This window comes from Tubulanus polymorphus, chromosome 3 (assembly GCF_964204645.1).
Source record: "Tubulanus polymorphus chromosome 3, tnTubPoly1.2, whole genome shotgun sequence".
In the NCBI taxonomy this organism is placed as follows: Eukaryota; Metazoa; Nemertea; class Palaeonemertea; order Tubulaniformes; family Tubulanidae; genus Tubulanus; species Tubulanus polymorphus.
The window spans coordinates 25,423,007-25,446,330 of NC_134027.1; the positions used below are offsets into that span (position 1 = coordinate 25,423,007).

At 36.8% G+C, this 23,324-nt stretch overlaps 1 protein-coding gene across 6 annotated transcripts; it reads left to right on the forward strand.

The window, feature by feature from the left end:
- The first annotated feature begins 66 nt into the window (after positions 1-66).
- LOC141902647 (short transient receptor potential channel 7-like) lies at positions 67-22,954 on the forward strand. 6 transcript variants are annotated; one of them, XM_074790470.1, is made up of 16 exons: positions 67-161; positions 2,384-2,561; positions 7,964-8,004; positions 9,983-10,618; positions 11,780-11,947; positions 12,502-12,678; positions 13,518-13,767; positions 15,289-15,428; positions 16,391-16,490; positions 16,862-17,013; positions 17,419-17,594; positions 18,151-18,352; positions 18,897-19,094; positions 19,925-20,041; positions 20,388-20,451; positions 21,554-22,954. In XM_074790470.1, the coding sequence occupies exons 2-16, from the start codon at positions 2,522-2,524 to the stop codon at positions 21,859-21,861; spliced, it is 2,769 nt and encodes a 922-aa protein (XP_074646571.1). In that variant the 5' UTR covers positions 67-161; positions 2,384-2,521; the 3' UTR covers positions 21,862-22,954. The 6 variants fall into 6 exon arrangements, with proteins under 6 accessions (XP_074646571.1, XP_074646575.1, XP_074646576.1 ...); XM_074790474.1 differs by lacking the exon at positions 2,384-2,561 and adding an exon at positions 3,216-3,272 and having other exon boundaries at positions 91-161; XM_074790472.1 differs by lacking the exon at positions 67-161 and adding an exon at positions 1,829-2,311 and having other exon boundaries at positions 2,431-2,561.
- The last annotated feature ends 370 nt before the right edge of the window (positions 22,955-23,324 follow it).

Here is a 23,324-nt window from a genome sequence, read left to right on the forward strand (position 1 = left end):
GTGACTGTACTGCGAAAATCATCGTGATGCAAGTATTTAAAACTGGAGCGTCGCACATCTGTTGAATCGTCGTGCGAGTCGACACACACTCATTCAGCGCACACCCAGCTGTGCTTTTTACCGCTTTATAATCGTTTACTTCACAAGACACTACAAAATGAGTGAGTATTTGTTCAGGGAATTATTCGCTTTTCGACAAAAACCTATTGTACTTAATCGTCACCAAATAGCTATTGAATTGAACCGTATTTTGTCAGTGAGAACCTCTTAGAAGAATTCTTGCAATATTTTTCTAATAATTTTAAGTTTAATTTCAATTGTACAGTTTATACCAATAACGTTTTAAATTCTGTACAGATACTCTAAAAACGGTATCAAAATTAGATCGGCGCTATGCCGTCAATTTAGGTGTTAGTCTATTCTTTTAGATGATACATAGTTTCTCCTAATTATTAATTTTGTAGACCGCATTAAATTTGTAATCAGTTCGCTTATAGTTGCTGGGTCTGTATTTGTAATTGTTAGCTTGGTCATGATTTAGAAAAAAAAGTAATTTACAGGGTAGATATGCGGACGCTCGGGTCATCTTTTTAAGCTCAGCAGAAAGGAGAGACAATGTATCAATTTTTTAGCCTTATTTGAAGAAAGTATCACATTGCAATTATGTTCTTTTGTGTGACGTTAAACAAAGTACGATAACAACGGTATTTAATGTCATGTTAGTGATATTGAATGACATATTTTGTAACCTTATTTCACGTTGTTTCGAATAAGCAGTACTCAAGTTCCACACAGCTGTAGATGGATATTTGATATACTCGAAAAGTTAGATTGTATCCGAAAATAATTGTAGGTCTGTAAGTATTTTGTGCGAGTCCCGTCGTGAGGTTAAATGAATAATCAAATAGGATCATAGTTCGGAAAACTAAGATCCGAACGGCGTTAAAGCAAACTGGAACTACACTTAACTTAAACCTATGACTCAGTTCTTTGTATCTGAGAAATAGACTTGACTTTTGACTAAAGGAATAGAAAATTAGATAAAATTTCACAACTGTGAAATTGAGAAGTGAGACCGAGAGAAACCCCATTATAAATTCAGCCAAAACGAGAAACTTGAATAGAAGAGTATATATATATTTGCGCAACGTTTCGGCTAAAGACTATTAGCCATCATCAGGCGTACTGAGAACAAGAGAATATTACAAGATATTTATACAAGACCAAAACAATAGCAACAGAGTGATTAGAGTGTTGAAAGGAGAATAGATTAAAGTAATGACAGTAATGTCACATCTTGGACACACACTTTTGAAAGGTGCTTGCTATAGGGCGGCCTTTTGGCCTTTGCGCTTGGCCCTCATAAGGAAGCCTTCTTAATTATATTTTTGTACCGTTTGTAAATATTCTTATTACATGCTTTCTTATGAAATAAATTGAAATTTATTTTTATTTTAAATTGAAATTAAATTGGAGTAATCATTGAGATTACTCCAAGGTCTCTGGACCCCAGCTTCGAGCATGTCCATTGTGTCAGACTCCGTTAAAATGCATTCTACCCCGCGTAGTTTATAGATACGAACTCATTAACAATTATTTCTAAAAGAATTATATTTAAATCAAATTACGTAGCTAATTGCATATATCATGCAACCTGGACTAAGGATGTGTGGTGGCCTAGTTGTAGGTTCGACTCTGGAGTCAACAGGTGTGGAACTGGTTCTGGGGTCTGAGCAATTGGTCTGGCAATTTTCGCTAAGATATCATGTCAAAACCTCCGTGATCGCTAACGTTTTAGAATAACGATTTTTCGTCAGTAATGAACCAATCACAGGCCAGTTATTTACACCAAGAGCTGACACCTGTTACCGCCATTAACGGCCGCATTGTCAACTACGGAATCGATGTACTTAGAAATAAAAATTAAATTTATGGCGTCACACTGATCGGCCTTTAGAAACGAAATCCGCAAAAAAGATTCAATTATTTTTTCTATTATGTCGTGTAATTAAATGAAAGATTTTGAAATTATTGAAATAACTGGAGGTTGATTTAAGGTTGAGTTGTGAGTAAGAATTAGTCATTATTTCATAGGCGACAAATGTTACTATAGATTTCCAGAATTTATGAGGAGATGTTGTTCGTTTTCGTCAGAATCTACTTAGTTTATTTTCGTATCCAAGTCCACAGTTTGGAATGATTCTGGACCCTGCTCCACAATTGTGTGCGTTTAACTTGACTCTGGATCCAGTTCCACGGTAGTGCGTTGAATTCAGAATTTTGGAAATTTTGGAGTTGAAATAAGTATGACGTATATATGTAAATAATATCAGCCCACCGAGGCAACCGGGTCAGATTTAAACGTGGTGGACTCTGTCCGCAGGTTTAATCGAAATGATGAGCAAAAATGAACAAAACTTATGACTCCAGAACTATAGAAGTGTGTCCAGAGTCTGATCGACTAAGGTGACTATAAAACTTGAGATAGGATTAAGTCTTTTTTCGAAAAACCGAAACGAAAATGGAGAATGAACTGGACGTTCTGAAAAAGCTGTTTAAAGGTAGGGCGTATAAAATGCATACCAAATATCGATTTCACAATTTCTAAAATATTTGCTATTGTTTTATTTGCATTGACTGTCTACGCAGCTGATTGCGTGATAATTTTTTGAGAGTATTTCGAGTGGGTCTCGGCACTCTGTTCACCATCCAATCAATTATGCTAAACACATGTATATTGAAACTGCCGATATAAAATGTACATATTATATATGAAACGCACGATCTAAATCGTGGAGGCATTTCTATACGTTATATAGCCAGATGAAGAACTGTAGGCATTAAACCAGAGATTTGATACGTGAAATGAGCCAGGTTCCGTCCGCTGTTGAGTCAAAAATATTTGCGATTTGATAAACTTGGCGTTAGATTAAACTCAAATAAAGTTGAAAAATGTGTCATTTTCAAATGACGTAAAATCTAGAGAATCGAACTATACTCCTAAAACTTTGCAACTTGATATCGGTCGTTAATTGAAGCATTCGAGAAGTCTTCAACAACAATTCGTTTCGACTTTCGTCATGTCAGAAAAATCAATCGTTAAGAAGCATTTTCGTAGATTCTCAAATTGAACGTAACCTGTTACACTTGTACCGTGCGGATCTATACTTCATCAGTGCACGTATATATTTTTCTATGCGCCGTTATTTTGAAAGCCGGATATTTCTTCTGCTGTTAAAATCGGAAGTTGGATCGTTTCACGATGGGAAAAGGTAATTATCGTTGACAAATTCAACAGTAAGTTTATAAAAGTAGAGTGCACATTTTAGGTGAGAGAGCACGAAAAAAAAGGTATAATACATTTTCGTATTGCACTTTGATTCTTGGTTCATTTTCTCAAGGATACGAACACAACGCATTTGAATTGCGAGCCATTGGAAGCTAGGGACAGCATTTTCAGAGAAAACGTTTAGAATATATGTCAATTTCTAAATTTCGATAACTCCTCGTGAAAAATGTTCTTCCGAAAACGTTATAGCATCAAACTGCGGGCACGCTGGAACCAGTTGCGCGATCTATGACTTAGATTGGTTTGTCTGGTTCTGTTACAAAATCTGATGGATTTAAAACTATTTTAAGTCTAGACAGTGCATTGGTTATATAGGACCAAACAGCTTTATGTTGGTAGCGGGCACAATGTCACCTTGGAGTTCTCCAAGATGTCACACATAATAATGAATATACACATTTGAAGCACTGAACAGTTCCACAGTTGCGAAGATATTCTCAGATATTATTAGACATTGAGAACACGCAGAACTGTGGAACCGAGTCCTATTACTCCTTGTTTATATGATGACTCCTTGTATATATGTATATAGATATTTAGAAACGATGTTCTTCATTAATCACAGTTCATTGAGAACTGTAATCACAGTTCATTGAGAACTGTATCAGTTTAATCCACTCTCAGTAAGATATATACATATCGTATTGAGTGATGTAGACATACATGACTCTAAAACCGATAGACCAATCATCGTTTTAAAAATTCCCGCTTATTTCAGCAGCACATTCAGACCAAGAAAAATGATAACTAATATGGATTTTAAAGACACTCGTTTTCATCCACGAACTAAAAGGACTAAAAAACTAGACTATGGATGAGAGTGAGGGTAGATGAGCGGGCGTTGGTCGTTAAATACGACAGGAAACTCTTTCAGCTTCAGCGCGATACACGAAGTTAGAACCTCGTGAACAGTTTGTTTTTAACGCTGAATCGGTGGAATCGCACGAAAGCGGCGCTCAGAAATTTTCGGTTTGTTAAAGCCGGTGGGCGTATAGGGTGGGCGGTGGGCGACGCGATCGTCGCTGTCGGTCGCAGCGAGCCGCAAGCCGTCGCGAGACCGCGACCTACGCCCGCCTTTGTTAAGAAAAAGTTTCGTTGCACGAAAAATGATATATCTAATATTATACATCAACATTTGATAAATTTTTCTGCCACTCCAAAATGTTTCAGGTTTTGTTCATCGACTGATCATAAAAAGATTTTTCACTGCGTTCTACTTGTATTATATATTGTGAAGTATGATTTATTGAGTTGTGAATGATTTGAAGGGCCAGGTGATTGTGGTAATATTTGAAATTGCAACTTTCCGATCAATTCTATACCATTGAAAAGTTATAATCTCATACATACCTATTGTAATAAATATCATCGTCATTATTTCTAATAGTCGCAATTTGGAATTTGAAGTTGCAATTTCAAATATTACCACAGGCTCGAGCCAAATTTGGCCCGTACCTAATATAACAGCGCGTTCCCATGCAAACCATTCACGCGAGACTAAACAGTGCTCAAACAAAGCGAATTGAGTCACTTCCGGAACCAGTTGCAATTCAAACGCAAAATTTGTCCCGTGCTAAAATTTGGCTCGGGCCTGGTCTGAAGTTTTTGGTCGGACCAAACGTGGGACCAAAAACGCTCGCTCGTGCGATCGCAGCTAATGAAACTTTGAACTGTTAATGAAACTTTGATCTAGTTTTCAATTTCATTTTTCGTACATTTTTGTGAAAACCATTTTTTGAAATATGCCCTTATAAGAAGATGATTGAAATTGTTGCTGGTACAAAGAAAGGGGAGTCGCATCTATGATGTTTGTTCATAGTATTGTTTCATTTCCACTAATGAATACAAAAAGGAAGTAAATTTCTTTTTTTTAAATTTCGATTTCTGAATCAATCAAGTTTTTCCCGTCTTTCAACGGCATACTATATACGAGTTGTACTTGTCTGTACGCGCAATATGGCGCAGGTTTCCTCTTGTGTGGATTTATATCAGTTATGTCATGAACACGTGCAAACTTGGTGTTTGTTTTAATAAGATATGTTTAACTTCGAGCGAAAAATCACCTGTTGACGATATTATGTTTAATGAAATGTAGCTTCGAAACGAGTCTTCACCCAGAACATAAGTATAATAGCCCACCATATCGACCAAAACACTATTGACTTGCTTTATCAGAATTTCATTGAATTGTTTTCCTTTTTAATACATGTTTCTAAACCATTGTCCGGATAGGTTTTCATTCCTGGTGGTATACTGATGTGCAATTTGCGGCCGTGTTCCAATCCAAAATTTTGCTTTTGAAAAATTATGGTGTCCACATCTTTATTACATCAGGAATGCAACCTTCGCCCGTCAGTGGTTTGAAAATCTAAAGAGGACCTTTCGTTATTTCATTAACATTTGATGAAAAATATCGAGATTATCTTTGCTGGTGTGTGGTAGGGAGCGTTGGGATTGAATCCGAGAAAAAATGTTCGGAAGATTGATTCTTGATTGGTGTTAATGTCTCTGATGCATCTATACTGATTTAAGCTCTACGCCATGACAAGGGCTAATCCAGGTGGATCAGAAGACTAGTCCCCGCTAAGTTTGCTGAGGTGCCCTCAAAATCTTTAGGATTTTTTTGTTTTCATTTTACAAAGAGATATGAATGACAGCCATCAAATATCCTTGGAGAACACCAAAATTTCAACATTTTCTGGGGGAGGGCCCCCTGACATGGCACTCACCACGTTGGGTGCCCTTCATGATTACTTTTGTGCCCTTCAGTACCCTGCCCCCCCCCACCTTCCAAAAATGCTGGAAGAATTCGAAAATTCAATCTAAACAATTCAATCATTTTGAAAATTGTGAGAATTTTGAATTATTCCTCGTATCGAATCCAATAGTAAACGTTGATACTATCTTAAATCAGCTGAGTTCATTTACACGCAGACATCCATTACCATTATCCAAACAAGATTCTAATTTCATAGAAATTTAAAAAATAAATCATGATATATATTTCGTACCATACTGTGCACGGGCGACGTAGGACAACGCACCATGTGTTGTCAACATGCACAGTCATTAATTACCTAGAAACGAATTTTTAAATTCCTATATTATGCATGTTCATGAAATCCTGTATAAACCTATACTCAGAATGTCCACAACATCTATCGCAATTAAACTCTAAATGTAAGAGATTAAATCTATAAAAATCTGATATCACATGCTTTAAATCCGAATCTAGATTGTAGAATAGCTTTTATTTCCCTTTGAATATTGAAATGATGTCTATATTGCTGTAGAAAAGTATTGCCTTTAATTATGATTGAAATGAAGTATTGTGGCTGTGTAAACTACAATACTATATTTGAAGCAGTTGAAAATCACGGTTAAGATCATGACGTGTAAGATCATGGACTATAACGAAAACGTTATTCGTTATATAATCCATGGTAAGAGAAAGCCCAACACACACAACGAGGGAAACGCAGGAGACAGAAACATGTTTCCCTGTGTCGTGTGCGATTACGATGAGATGAGAAACATATTTTTGGGAAACAATGTTTCCGAGATGAAATATGTTTAATTCCGCGTTTCAGTTTCCCTGTGTCGTGTGCGTTTACGAACAATGAGAAACATGTTTTTCGGGAAACGAAACATGTTTTCTGTGTTTCCCTGTGTCGTGTGCGTTGGACTTTACTTTCCGAGTCTTCGATGAGCTGACTGTTAGTCTTAAACTTTCTGAGAACTGACTATAGTCACTACGGTTCCATAGTTGCGAAATCCTAAACCCTTATTCATGTATTCATTTCGATAACCGTCCATTTTACTTACTATAATCCGTGTTTTCATGAAAACAAATGGATTTCGAGCTAATCTGATTTGAAAGCCATTAATTTCTAGAGTGTTGTTAAACAGTCAAAATTCTTCATAAATCAAGAGCCACGGATTACATAAAAATATGTTCTTTTGAAATAGTAGCACTCGGCACGCTTTTATACAGCACGGGCGTCACACGTAGGCCTGACTATCCTTCCGATGGCTGTCAGCGGTGACTTTTTGCTTCAGTTAGCCACTTTACGTCCAATAAGACGCACGAATAACTTGGGGTATAGAGTAGTATATTTGTATATGGTAATGTTCGTGCACGTGTTTTTTCCGTAGTGATGGGAGTCACTTAATGTTCAGCTCGTTAGTAAGCGCCATCGATTGGGTTTTCACCAATTAGAATAAGAAAAGAAGTACGCACTTAAATTAGAGGCACGTTCACATAACACACGCCGGCGCTATTTTTCTACGGTTTCCGTATTGAAAAGAATTTATTGCAAATACAATAAACTACGACGTTTTGGAAAAATGATTAAGTGCCGTTTGTTTGTATACGCAAGATGATGTTCTAAACAGCCACAGAGAGTTGTGTTGTCTGGAACAGAATTGAGAAAGAATTTCTTTTTAAGTGACATTATTTTCAAAAGGCGAATGAGCATAATCGATCATTCTAATTACATTCAATTGAAGATTTAAAAAGAAATTTTTTATGTATATAAATGTAGTTTATCGTCCCAAATGCATGCAATTATATAATGATTAATAAAAGCGTTTTTCGGTTTTTAATTGTTTCAGGTTCAACACGGGGAAAGATCACGACAAATGGAGCAACTGAGGTAGGAACCCACCAGGATCTTGTTCAACGGACCATGGACGTATAAACTAGATTATCTAGTTTATACGTCCATGAACGGACTTAACCTCAAAATTCAGGTTCAATTTACCTCTAAATATAAGATCTGTTGGTCGTTTTAATAAAAATCTAACTCTCAATGGAGTAACTGGGCGTAAACTATCCGATAACTTTTGAATCATTTCTTAAAAATAGCTTCTGCGCCATATTGTGTATATATTGTCCTTAAAGTTCACTAAGTACATGATTTATACTAGATTCAATTAGATTCTGAATTAAATATGATTTATGTAATTCATTTGAGCGATTGTCGGTTGCGATGGGAATCCCACTCTCCCCTCTACGCCCTTTTTCCTCCCTCCTCTGTCTTTCTCTCGCTCTATCTCCCCCTCTCAATCTCTGCAGTGAAACGCACTCAATATAGAATTTACTCGTTTTCAATAGAATCAAATAAACACTCCCAGAGCGGAGTTTTTAACATTTCAAATATATGTACTCAACTAATTCTTCCAGTAATTATCCCGATCGTTTCAATTAGCGTATCATCTCCCCGAGGTATTCAGAAATTTCAGAATCATCACGTCAATGGGTTGGTTTAATTGGGCACTTGTCGTCGGCACCACAAGAGAAAACTATTACAATGCGACTCCACGTAGTCTGTGCTACTTTAAGTTGTCAGATTGGTTGTAGAACTGAGATTAAAAAGTTGTAAGTTTGGTTATGAACCCAAATACCTGTCAAACTGGTCTAAAGTTGTGGGTTTGACTATAGAACCAAAAAAAGTTCGATCTGAAGTTTGGTTTAGAAGAACTGTCTCAAGTTATTAGATTGGTAATGGAGCCAAAATGAGCCTAGGCTGATCGGACTAAATGAGCTTAGCTTGGACTCAGTTTGTTAGATTGGTTATAGAACCAAAGATTAGTTATAGAACCAAATTGAACTAATTTGGGCTATATAACCAGTATGAGCTTAGACTTGGTCTTGATTTGTTAGATTCGTTATAGAAGCAAAATTAATTTATATTCTGCTCTTAAAACTGTTAGATGGGCACAAGAACCAAGAGCCTCTAAAACTGGTTTTTTATCTAAGCCTGTAACTGGCCTCGGTGATCTAGTTCGTCTGATATACGTGCATCTTTTCAAGGTCATTTCGAAAACCTATTTGAAAATGGGTCGCTCAGTAGAAATCGTCGACCCCTGTGACGCGTGTCTACCAGTGCTTCAGTAATTATTCATGAAAATGTAACCGAATTGTATTAAAAACAAATTTAAGTGCAGCTGAATTACAAGCCAATTATATAATTCTATGACATATTTGAATAAATGAATATCAATCCTCGTCGTCTATGAAATTTGATATTTGATATCTAGATGAATAGATAGCTCCTAAAAGCTAGATTTTATACCTACTTCGAAAATGATGTGTGGCAGAATTCCATGTAGATCTAGTTAGATGTACAATCCTACAACTTGCATTCTAAAATCTACACAGTCTATATATACATCACCAGTCCAGTTTCACGAGAAATTTTAACTTAAGTTCTTGTTTAATAGCAATAATGATTGCTTCATGTTTCCGACAACACTATTCAAACTTAACCGTTTTAAGCTTTTAAACTTTTTCATCGAGCTGGACGCAGGTCGGCCTTTTAGCTTAAGACAGTATGCCTAGGTAGTGTTGGCGACGTAATGACCGATTTGAGAATCAGGAAACCACAGTTAACATGTCACCGAGTTGAGAATCGGGGAAATAAGGGAAATACCGGTTTTCCAAATACATTTGCATTAAATGAATCGTATTGAACTGGCACCAGTAGTTAAGGCAAAGACCATCATCACGATGACCTAAACTGAAATCTCGGCTCTGAAATCTATGGTCCGAAAGTTTCTCTTTCCCACAACAAACGCTATAGTAATTCGAAAGAAAATTATCTATGATATAACCGACAATTTCTATTGCAGGAGGAAGAGGCTTTGCTGGTGGCTGCAGCTTACGGCGACACGTCCGGGCTTCAACAAATTCTATCGACACATCCCGAAATCAATTTACGCGTTGAGGATAGTTTAGGTCGGACACCGATTCAGTTAGCCGTCGCCAACGAACAAATTCAAATCGTCGAAATTCTTCTCGATTTATGCGACCTCGACGACATATTCCGAGCACTGACTAACGCTATCAAACGCGAGCACCAACAGCTATCACAAACTATCATCAAACATGAAAAATACGCACAAATCGAGGCAGCCCTCGTCAGTCCGGGTGGACTAGAGAACCTGGGCATTCTCGAGGACGACGAAGGTCTGCATCTTTCAGCGCTTGTGCTCGCGGCGCAGAGAAATCAGTTCGAAATAGTGAAATCGTTATTGTTAAAAGGCCAGACGATTCCTAAACCTCATCCGGTACATTGCCCGTGTTCCGTGTGTTTTGATGCCGAGACTAAACTGGACAGTTATAGACGTGCCCGTCTGCGTCTCGAAACCTATAAAGCTTTATCCAGTGATTCCTATTTGGCCATGAACTACAAAGACCCGTTTTATACGGCGCTTCAGTTCAGCAGGGATCTAAAACGACTGTCGAAATTTGAGAAACATTTTAAGGTTTGTGTCATCGTGGTTGATTAGGGCCTCAAAATCTCAAACTGATTTTGAAAAAAAAGTTTTTGTCAGTACCCATTTAAACCAACTTTTGATAAGTAGTTTTCATCATCTGGTGAAAACTTTTTTATACAGATAGTTTTTCTAATCGATCTGATATATCGTGGCCCGAATCAGCCACCGGTTGAAGTAACATGCATCAAGAATTAGTAGTAAAAAATATTGCCGAAACATTTACGAGAAAATTCACCTGAAAATACTATGAATAAAGCGATTAATGACTTTTTTGATGAAATCGCAAAACACTTGTTCATCAAAGCTTTTGATTGAATTGTTAGCTTTAGTTTTCTCTGTTCTCTATGTATGATGTACGTAAAGCCAATGCGCAGATTTCAAATGGATTTTAAGCTCAACGAATAATTATTATCATTAATATTTATAACAAATTACCGAGCCCCGGAGGTTACATATATCGTTAAAATCTTAAAAATCGATATTTTTTTCGTGGTAGCGAAATAATCTTTTCGTTCGAACGAACTTCGTTCCCACAAAAATGACCTTCATTTCTCACCAAGTCACGGGGCTCCGTAGAAAATGGTAAAATTATGATTGATTAATAGTAAATGCTGTGTGATTTATTTGATAAAGTTAACTTTCCTAAAGGAGAATTCTTCATAATTCAGGACAATTCGTAACCAATTTATTCTCAACCTTATTTTTTCTTAATTTTGATGAATAGTATTTATAGTATAATAGCACCTCGATGAATAAACCATTTTACAGTTGCTAGCCGCCATTTTGTTAGGGTACTTTTGTCCTGTATTGTTGGGTCATTATTTTCTCCTTTTTAGAAACTATTTGTGATGCGTGTTTTATCATATCTCATCTGTCCCTGGATGGATTTTGACAGTTTTAGCAACATTTAAACCGTGTGAATCTCTAGTTTTTATTTATGCAAAGATCATTTTTCAAATTTGCAACAATGCGACATGAGAGCGATATAAAAATCGGTGGTCAGTTTTTGCCGCGCGCATAAAAATCCAGTTTAATGACCCAACAATACAGGACAAAAGTACCCTAACAAAATGGCGGCTAGCAACTGTAAAATGGTTGATTACGCAGGTTCAAAAAATTAAGCTATAAACAATGACCTTCTGGTTACAGATCGACTATCTAAATCTATCGGACAAAGTCAGTAATTTTCTTGTCGATCTACTGGACCATGTCGATAACAACAAAGAGTTAGAAATATTGCTAAATGAACCGGTACCGGGACGGATGGATAAAGGATACGCCCGATTAAAACTAGCCCTCGACTACGAGGAAAAGAAGGTTAGTTCTTCGTTTTATACTTAGATTTTATTGTGTCCAGTTGCTGAAAGGGTATTCTACGTTAACCCGGACCCAGTTCCACAGTTTTGTTTGACTCGAGTTAAAACATCGAAAATGGACTGATTCTAACTCAGAGCTAAATCTAACTCTCACATTGAGTGGAACCGTGTCCCCAGCTCTAAACTGAAATGATTTAATTCAATCTTTCAGCTGTTTTTACTTGTCTGGTGTTACTCGAATATGATTCAGTAAAACTAATCAATCACATAACTAACATTTCTATGGAAAATGAACAATTTGATTTTCGGGAGTGCAAAAGTCTCAAACGAAAATATCTTTCAGTGTCCTAGTTATAGTTTTAGTTTCAGTATCGTATTGTGTCGCCGTTCGTCGGCAGAATCCAGTCCTGTTGATGCCAGTTTTCGAAAATACCTCGTAGAAATTGGGTTCATTTCTACTGACAAACTGGGTGCAATGACCAAAAAGTTGCTTATCTTATAAGCGACCTGGGACGGCTTCACAATCAAAACAATAACACCATCTTTTCGTTGCAGTTTGTTGCTCATCCCAGTTGTCAACAGTTGATCGCTAGCGAATTTTTTGGCCCGGCTGAAAAGTTGGTTCCTTCCGGCCGATACAGACAACAAATCTGTATGTTCTTCATGACGTGGGTGTTCATCTTATTGTATCCGATACTTGCCATAGTGTACCTCCTAGCACCAGGATCAAAGGTAAAATATAGTGTACCTCCTAGCACCTGGATCAAAGGTAAACAACCCCAGATATACGTATTAACGCCCATTTGAAACATGAACATTATCATATCAAATTTATTGCCACAGAACTTGTCGCCAATGAAATCCAATATACCAATGTAATTTTCCAACGACATCCAATATATGATTTACGATTTGAAGTGCCTTATTGTTTAGCTCGGGTTTTAGTAATTTTAGGTTTGTTGAATGTAACCCGATGATTAAACAGCTTAGCTCTCGATTATCGCTGGTATTTGAATACGGCGGATTGTTATTAAATTCAGGCAACGCTTATTTAAGTGGCCCAGGGTATTAACGTATTGAAGTATTAACCTTTGGGCAGCTGAACCAACAGTGACCGACTTTAAGCCCAATCAGTCATAGCAATGCTTCAATGCTCTAAGAATCGACTTGATTAGTATCTAATGAAAGATTTATCGCGACTTATGAAATGAAAGTCGTTTTATGAAACTGCGACTCGACTTTATGGGACAAATTTGATTCCACAATGATTTGACTCGTTTACTCCTGACAAGGTTCCTACTCAACTGTAAAACACAATAACACTTTGTTTTTGATTTCGAAACTTTTCAAACATGTATTTAGTTAAGGTGCGTACGTATACAGAAATATGATTTTACTCTCAAGCTCTCCTCCCCGGCCTCTATGCACTGGATGACCAATGGCCATACATTAAAATGATCAACACATTGGACTTATTACGAGTCGAACAAAAATTTCTAATTACACCTTGTCATGAAACCAAACCCAGCCTTCATCAACCACTGAAACATGATGTCATATTCTATTTACAGATAGCTTCATATTTACGCATCCCCTACTTCAGATTCGTCGCGTTTCTGGCGTCGACCGGGGCGTTTTTGATATTCCTGTTAATCTTCACGTCGTCGGTCAGAGCGACGACTGACGGACAGGAGATGGTCGCGGTCAAACAGGGCTACGAGTATTTCGTGAATAAAACGCACATTTCATACAAGAATTTCTCGATTCGAACTTACGGAGACCTGGGCGTCGTATTCTACCTGATAATGGCGTGGATTCTAGGTAGGTTCAAAGATGTCTCTGATATATTTTGATTATCTATAATTCTCAGTGTAGATGAAGATAATGAACGATCCAATGCAGTCGATGATATTTCACAGTTTTTTTTATCTGACAGCTTTAGAGAGTCTATCTTTATATATAAACAGTAAAGAATAAACGTTATTACTGTTTCCTCAAATGAATAAACATGCCTTGAAACACAAGATGAAATCATATCTAATTCCTTCTATATAGATGATCACTTTTACAATAATCTAACCTGTTATAACTATACGCGAATACACAGTAAAAAAAGCCTCCCATTCTTCAATTCATTTTTCCTCTTCTGGGCGCTCGCTTCAGCGGCCTTCTTGGCTTTGCTTGGCGCCCATTTAGAAATGTAAATTATCTACGCACACCATTCATTTTTTTTTCTATAGCATATGAATATGCAGTTATTCTTAAACCATACTTTTCTCAAACCTGTAATTGAGAATATCACTATGTTCTATTCTGTGAAATGGATGAACTTGTACTTGGAAGTGGATTATCAGGGATTTAGATAATTCTCGAAACAGTTAGAATGATGAACTTAAAGCCTAGCGCACATCGACAAAGTGACTGGAGACAACTAGTTGCTAGTGAGCGAGTGCCCCGCGCACATCGAAAATTTAGTAAAAACCAGCAACTGCGTGGCTCATGCCGGTCGCTAGGTCCATAGCGCACACATCGACAGCAACTGAGATGTGGTTTAGCAAATATTCTTGAGGGCATCACAAGTCACGTGACAAATAGCTTTGTTTTAGTCAGTTACAACCATGTGTTGTTGATTATGGAGCGCTCACATCGACGGATATGAGAGCAACTGAGTACAACTAGTTGCTCAAAAGTAGAACATGAGCAACTGGGTGGAACTGGAGATAGATGGACGCTAACCAGTCGTAAGCTCGCTCACATCGACAAATTCGAGCAACTGATTGTATCCAGCCAGTTGCTCTCATGCGCCGAAAACTACCTGGCAACTAGTTGTCTCCAATCGCACTGTCGATGTGCGCTAGGCTTAAGACATTCATGTCATTAGCAATTTATAGATTGTTTACCATCTTCTACGCTGATAATACATTATCCGTCTTATTTTTCTGAAATGTAGTTTTCTTCGCCATATGTCGCCGACACCGGCGTACAGCATTTCATACAAGATAACATGTAAAAAAACCCTTGAAATTATGAACAAAAAACTGGAAATATAATTAGCTCCATATTGTATGTGTCCCTAAAAAATTCGAAAAACATTTTCATTCGATTTCCATAGATAACTAGATATCTTTTTGTTAATTGATATGAAAATTGTGTTTCGAGTCTCCTGGGTCCTGTTTAATTAAAGTAATGATACAACCTCTTCATTTTCTATTACTGCACCAATTTACTATAGTGCTATTTGAAACTGAACCCTCGGTTATAATTTTTCGATGCGGTTTTTTTTTTCAAATAATTTCTTCATAAATGAACATAAATGTATTCGATTTTTCTCTGCATTGAAAGGTTTATTAGTTCAAGAATGTCAACAGCTTTATCAACAAGGACTCGTAGAATATACACACGAGTTTTACAACGTCATCGATTTCGCGATGTTAGCTCTGTACATCGCCGCATTCTCGTGCTATCTTACCGGATCGTTCAAGGTAAGAATCTACGATAAGATCAACTTGTGATTGATGTCTTAAGTCATTTAAAGCACAATTCTTTGAAATTAATGAATCAAACTGATGTATCTAAAACTTCTACAGCGGACAGATTACTCCCATTTCGCGTTTCCATTTCACCCTCATTCTACCTAATTTCATTGAATTTTGATCTTTTTTTTGGGTGCTTGGATCCCTACGGGACACAGCCTCCATTGGCTTTCCAAGCATCCAGCCTCGCATGTATGTAGATTGTTTATAATCTATATATCATTTATACTGCATATGTACATGGCGAAATAAATATTATTATCATTATTATTATTATTATTATTATTATTATTATTATTATTATTATTATTATTATTATTATTATTATTATTATTATTATTATTATTATTATTATTATTATTATTATTATTATTATTATTATGAGTCCATCGTCACCATCCATATACATGACTGGTAGATATTAATATCAGTATTTCAGAGTTGATGAACAAAACTTACAGTTGATGATTCAACAATTTATTCCAACAGTTTCCAAGTTTTGACTAAACTGCATCATTTTCATTTCTCTGATGTTGAAGTTTAGTCAAATCCTAACTCAACTCTGGAACTGAGTCCAGATGAATGAAATTCAACTCTGTGCCCACAGTTGCACAATTGCAACTGAAGTTAGAAAAAGGTCCCATGTCTCCCTGGCCTTGATTTGTAAGATTTACTGTGCTACTGAGGTGACTTAGACCTACGAGCTATTATCTCAATTGCTCGTAGCTTAGACTGGGTTTTGAATCCTTATAGGATGAGCTGAATCCATGTCAACAGCTCAACGCATTCGTACTTGAATCTGATCTATCATATCTCCGTTGACTTTATTTAGATTCTCTTGATTTGGACTGGTCACTAGAATATATTTAAAACTTACAAATGCTATGATCATATCTTTCTTATCACCACAGGTTTTAGAAGCAGTTGGGTACTTCCACGCGCAGAAAAACTGGGATAAACTAATACAGGGTGACGCTAGCGCACTTCAGCACATGTACTGGTTATATTCAGGTAAATTGTTACCCGGTGATGGAAATTCTTAAATCATTTTACACCAAAAAAAGAGCAAATGTATCGTGTAGGGGGAGAATTAGAGATTTTTCTTCCATTTTTTTTAAAAGGGTAAAAACATTTTAACTCTTAAATCGATTGATGATAATAATATCTACTTGCCGTATACATGACGTAATCATAAACAAAGTAAAACATATAGATATACTTAAAATCAGTTTATCTCAAATCGGGAAATCCTTCTTGTGAAGTGGGTCCAGATATCTTAACGATAAAATCGAGTTCAAATTGTCGGAATTTGTTTTCACTAAATGAATGTTTTTCAATATCAGTGTTTATCTACAGCGAATAATTTATGTTTCTTTTTTCAGATCGGTCGCTATGGAATTGGGACGATCCCTACGCTATATTTGAGGGATTGTTTGCATTAGCGAATGCGCTCAGTTTCTGTCGGGTATCCTACATTCTTCCGGCTAGTGAAAAAATTGGTCCCTTAAAAATCACACTGGGTATTATCGTTTATGTAAGTATATTTCCACCTAAACGATAAGTAAAATAAGTACTATCCACGCGACTTAGCGCGGATGTGATGCAAACATCTAAATGGTGCGGTTCTAAAATTGTTGCTAACTTGTCAGTTAGCTATAGAACAAAAATGAGCTTAGACTGGTCATTTGATAGATTGGTTATACGGTAGCACCAAAAGTGGACTTGAACTGGTCTTGAGTTGTTGGATTTGCTATAAAACTGAAATGGGCTTAGTCTAGTTGTAAATCTAAACCCTGATTGACAAGGCAACCAATGAATCCATGGTCTTACAGCCCGAGAACTTCAAAATTATATATCTATTAATTATTCGATGATAAATTCTCGATTTTCGGTTAAATTCGAACGATTTTGTTTAGACAATTTTCGTTTTCGCTTTCAGGACGTGATAAGATTTGGTTTGATATTTATTGTGATATTTATGCCGTTTCTGGTGTCTCTGTTGAATCTGTATTGGTATTACAACGTCGAAACCCTGATGAAGACAACTGTCGACGTTTCGATGACTCGCACTCAGATCGTCGACGGAACTATCCCCGCGTCTGGCGCATTTGCCGGGTACGTGAAAACCTGCAGCCACAGTTACACGGTTTTTCAACCAGTGCCTGAAACCATCAACAAAAAATAATCAGGACTCAGTCCACACACTGTATTTGCTTAAGTTTGACTCAGTAAACGTAAGGAGACATAGCGCTTTGAAGTTTAACTCATTTACCTGATGAACCTACTACAAGGCAAGCTCGTATTTCAAATAAATCTATAGTTTACCTTCAAAGTACTATTTGTTTTTACGTTTACCGAGGGTTTACAAATTTTGGGGGGTAAATCCCTTATTGTGTTTGGCCAGCAATATGACATAGGCACTTGGGAAAACAACATAGCCACAAGAACTTTTAAAACGATTTGAATCAGTTTTCTATTTTGTTTTTTTTTCTTTTATCTGATATGAACGACATTAACCAATTTCCAATTTCGCACCAGAATATATTTGTTTGTTCTGTTTGCAAATGTATATAAACAAATCTCTTTAAACTGAATTCATTTTCTGTTCAAACGAAATCGTATACTATAGCTGAACATCTAAATCATCCTGCTCTCTTATTGTTATTCGCAGATACAAGGAAACTTTCAAGTCGTTATTTTGGTCGTTGTTCGGGTACGGAGATTCGCAGTGGCCCGAACTGGGAGAAAAGTACAAGAATTCCTACACGGAGACAGTGGGGACTTTCCTATACGGCGGATACCACATCATCCTGGTGGTTGTTCTGATGAATATGTTAATCGCTATGATGTCGAAATCTTTTGAAGATATTGCGGTAAGTTGTTTTTGATCGATCGAAGAAATGAAGGTTTTCGAGTTTTCAGCGTCTGGAATTTTTAGGACTACTGAAGTATTCTAATGAAAACAGACTCTTTTGTGGGTTCGAGCAAAAGGTATCGTTTGCGTCTAAGTTGTAAGACTCTTGTGCGCGCCGATGTACGAGTGCTGTGACATTGTACCATTCAACGGGTCTTCAGGACGCAAAACTGAGATATGGAGAAAATGCTATAAAACAATAAATGTAGTAGGCCTATATATCTGTCAAATTTGAATATCGTATATACAAATATTACAATATTGTCAAACAATAAACTGTAATATTGTAAAAATCTCTCAGAAAAGAGAAAAAATCCACACACTTAGAAAATATTTTCAAATCATCTTATTTTCTTCAGCCTCATAAAAATTCTTTTTTCCAATGACAAAATAGCTGGAACCAGTTCTACGGGGGTTATATAGCTATTTTCAACGAGTTGGACATTTTTACAATATATATTTTCAACAGCAGTCAATGTTTAACTGATATCTTCTATTTCTAGCAAGATGAAGACCACGAATGGAAATTCGCTCGTGCCGCTCTGTATATGGACTTCATCCGTAAAGGGGGTACTCTAGCCGTACCGTTCAACATTATACCACCGCCTAAAGCCTTTATTATGATACCTATAGAACTGTTTCGGTGGTGTAAGACGTGCCGGAAGAGAGATCAGGATGAACCACCAATCAAGTACGAAAATGTAAGGAACTTTGTGTAGAAAACTAAATTTGGTAAAGCTAAATTTAGTTTTCTTTATGCCGCGTGTGCGTTGAACATTTTAACGTTTTTCGGAACCTTTACTCAAAAAGTTTTGCGCTAAGTGTCTTTTGTGTACCAATGTAATAATTATGAGTCATAGAAAATCTTCAACTGTTTTCTATAAGTACGAAAATGTAAGGAACTTTGTGTGGAAAACTAAATTTGGTAAAGCCCAACGCACACTTCAATATGGAAAATACGTGTTTTCCTCGTAAAAGACGTTTTCTATGTGTTTTCTTTATGCCGCGTGTGCGTTGAACATTTTAACGTTTTTTTGGAACCTTTACTCAAAACGTTTTGCGCTAAGTGTCTTTTGTGTACTGATGTTATAATTATGAGTCATAGAAAATTGTCAACTGTTTTCTATAAGTGCTATAAAGTTAGTACAAGCCGATAAAACTGATCCGCGAGGAAGCCTCGGAAACACTCTCAGACGCTGATTAACAAGATAATCCTAAGCATGACACATTAACGCGAAAAGCAGCAAATATTATTGATAATCTGCTGCCAGTTTCGTTTAGACAATTACGGTTATTTTTGGGGTTTCAAATTTGTTCTCGATCTCAGAGATATTGAACACATTACTACGGAACCAATGAATTTACGTCTTATGAAACAGATATTTCCCTGATGTTAACATAAATATAAATGCATATGCTTTTTGATGATATTTCTTGGGAGTATATAACATTGAATTTTCACTAATCCGACCACATAACCTTGGATTCATTCATGCTAATCTGTTCGTGATGATCGTCGTGTCTTTTTTAGCCTGTTGTTGAACTGCACGGTAAAACAAACGGAATCTCCTCGAGTTCTGATGAAATCATGGAAACGAACGAGGCAGGCGAAATACAATACACGACGCATAACAGTGACAAATACTTAGTAAGTATATCGAAGACCATCTGGGTGATCTTTGGGTCAGTGCCCTATGAGTGAGGAGGACTACTGTCCCAAGCCGTAGGCAAGAAGAAAAATGAAAGGGAAATTGGAAAAACATTTCGATCAACTTGTTTTTTTTTTCGTCCGCAAATATCGGAAGGGCACTCACACGAAAGCGGGGTGGGTTCTACGCCTCAAACCAACCCCACTCAACCACTGAGTACATTTCCTTGCGAGAAGCAAAGTTCCTTCCTTAATGTTTAGTTGTTTTCATAGACGAAGAAACCTATAGAAACCTACAAAAACAACAAAATAATGTAAGGTTGATTAAAGTTTGAATATATTTCAGAGTGTTATGAGAAAGATCGTGGATCGGTATATTGGATTTACGTTACAAGAGGATGATAAACTGGGTTTGTAATTTTCGTAAATTCTCTTTTTTTTCAAACATGTGTGGAGACGTGAATTGACTTTGTATTGAAACGATCTTAAGTGTTCGTTCGATCTTAGTGGTCGTCGCTTTCGATAACTCTGAGTGAAACGGTTTAGTATATTTTTCTTACCTATCGGTATCTCTTGCTACTGATAACCTATTTGTAGACGATTGCCCTAGCTCCTAGAATCCGGGATATAAAAAGTATACTTAACTTAACTCAGTAGTTTGCCTTTATCTAGTATAATATGAGTATATTTATTCCATCCTCCGATATATAATTTCTTCTATAATGTGTCGCTAAAATCCAGCGTAAATCCTATAGTCACCCCGTCTGATCCAGATCCAATCCCTCGGCTATTCTCCCGTACGATCCCGATCTGATCTCTCGGTACTCCTGACTAGCTTTTCTCTGGACTTGACTTAGCTCTCACTCCCGCCTAGTTCTCCAGTTCCCGTTCTCTCGTTCTCGTTCTCCCCTCTTGCTTGGTCTCGTTCTCCCCGAATCTACTGAACTAACCCTTTTTATCCCCAGAATATCACCCCAAGTCTCAATCCCTTTCCATTAGTTAATTACTAAATAAACTCCCAAACATTCTATATACAATAATATAACTAAAATACTCTATAAATCTCTACAAGTATAGAGATCGCCACTCAAGACCATGGTTTCAACCAATGTTTATATAATGATAAGCCTAATGGATACTAACTAAGAATTGGAACAATGAAGCCTAAAGATGCCAGTTTGAAGGGTCTTGAATGTCGATCTACGCTAAATGTTATAAAAACAGCAGATGTTCTGCCCTAAAGTAACATAAAAATACTTTACAAAGAGCATTACTATTTAGCCAAAATAGCTAAATCGTAACAGTATCCTTTGTCCTTTATCACTAGTTCGATGCTCGATATTGAGAGGAGATATTTGGGAGTCAGGTTTAGTGGTGTCACTAAACCTAATACATGTTATGTATCCCAGAACATGACCATACCACTAAACCTAAAAGACCTTAAATCACAAGAGTGTCTTAGGTTTAGTGACACCCGTCAAACTGCAGCTATTGTTGTTTTTTTCTTTTCAGGCAATTCGGATGATCTAAAACAAGATTTGATGAGTATCCGATTTCAGATGTTAAATCAGTACTCGGAGCAGTCCACTGTCATCAAATTACTGCAGGAAAACGTCATCTATTTGAAATCGATGATGAACGAAAATCAAGTAAAAGTGAAAGAACTGAGCGCCAGAGTCGGCGAAATACCCGAGGCGATATCGCAACTGCGACTAGTCGCTGGAAAACCGAGGACTAGAGAAATCGGAACGCAGGCTCCGTCGTGGCATCGCACCCCGCTGAATAAACATACGTTACCACCCGAAAAAACTCAACTGTAGACGTTAAGGGTGTCGTCGTTTCTAATAGAGGTCTTACACGTGACGTCATTGTTAGATTGCCAACCAATGCTGGAGATTTGCTGCTACATAACACAAGATAATCAGGATTCAGTTCTTTTTGTGAGTTCGAACTGACCATCTAGTTGAAAGTAGTTCATTTTCAATGATTTAACTTGATTCACTTGGAACTGGGACCAGACAGTCGTCCGAGATTACACACTTCGATATAATTAGTTCAGTTTCATTGAGTTAACTTAGTCAAATCTTAACTCGCACAGTAGATCTTGGGCCTGAGAATTTAAAACTTCGAGACGTCCGCAACTTATTGTGTCTGACCAGCAATATCTATATGGTGTGCTGTCACGTGAAAAAAGGACCTCTAACAATGAACTCTGTGATTGATAATTCAGGACTGTAAATATTTTATTCAGAACATAGTGACATTTAAATCGCCTTTAGAAAATTACACGTTGATTAAGATAAGCATGGAACTTCTCTGGGTTCGATTTTATTAAAATGACCCTTGTATGGTAATTACATGTATATTGTGTGGTAATTTTTACACCGTCAAAAATGTAGATATCTATATTAAAAATGTACGCATTCACTGTTTTATTTTCATTATATCAAATGATATCTTAGTTGGTTGAAAAGATCCTTCATTTGGCTCAATAATTTATGAATGTCCTTTTATGGCAGGAACACACGAATTCCTGGGGAATGGATGTTTTCCAACAGTGGGAAATTCCACAATAAGTCCAGAAATGTTCAGTTGTAAGTGAATATATTAACTAACGGCATCGTCTTGCTATAATATTATATTCACTTATTTTCTGGACCTTATATCTGGTATCTATATTCCTTGCACGGGAATAGCGTATTTTTACCTCGACCCATTATGTTTTCCATCTTCTTAAAATTGTTCGTAAAGCTACACTGTACAAAGATTTTAGTGAATAGAGTTCGAGGACTAAAGAAGTGACCGTAGACTTGGATTTTACCTTGTGTATTTCTTCATTTGATCAAGATATAAAATAATATCACTGTCTCAATGTATTATAAATAACCCTTTTATATTATCTCACGTGCTACTCTGAAAATATGAATAAAGTTTATGTAATTGTTGTATATTATGAATGTAAGTTTTCATCGGTTTGAAAAGATGTCGTGGAGACAAATCGGACAAAATTGCTGCTCAGCCATCGCCAACAAAATCCCTTCATCCAGTCCCGAGTGACCGGTTCACGGCGCTCCGTATACCGCGTCAGGTACTATCAGCTCGCGTGAACTACTGTTCCGACGCTGGCATGCATTGATTACAGTTTTGACTGCCAATTTAGAGAATCTAAGAAATAAGTTCCGCAACCGTTATTAGAATCAAAAATAAGGAAACTCGCTGATTCGAATCAATTTAATTATTTATTCGCTAAGACCAACGAATCGTCTGTATAAAATGTTACAAT

Excerpts from the sequence above, each read along its gene's own strand:
- LOC141902647 (XM_074790470.1), top strand. The coding sequence starts at position 2,522 with ATGGAGAATGAACTGGACGTTCTGAAAAAGCTGTTTAAAG. Across the intron at positions 13,768-15,288 it reads GATAATGGCGTGGATTCTAG|GTTTATTAGTTCAAGAATGT; the intron begins GTAGGTTCAAAG and ends CTGCATTGAAAG. Across the intron at positions 19,095-19,924 it reads CACCAATCAAGTACGAAAAT|CCTGTTGTTGAACTGCACGG; the intron begins GTAAGGAACTTT and ends TGTCTTTTTTAG.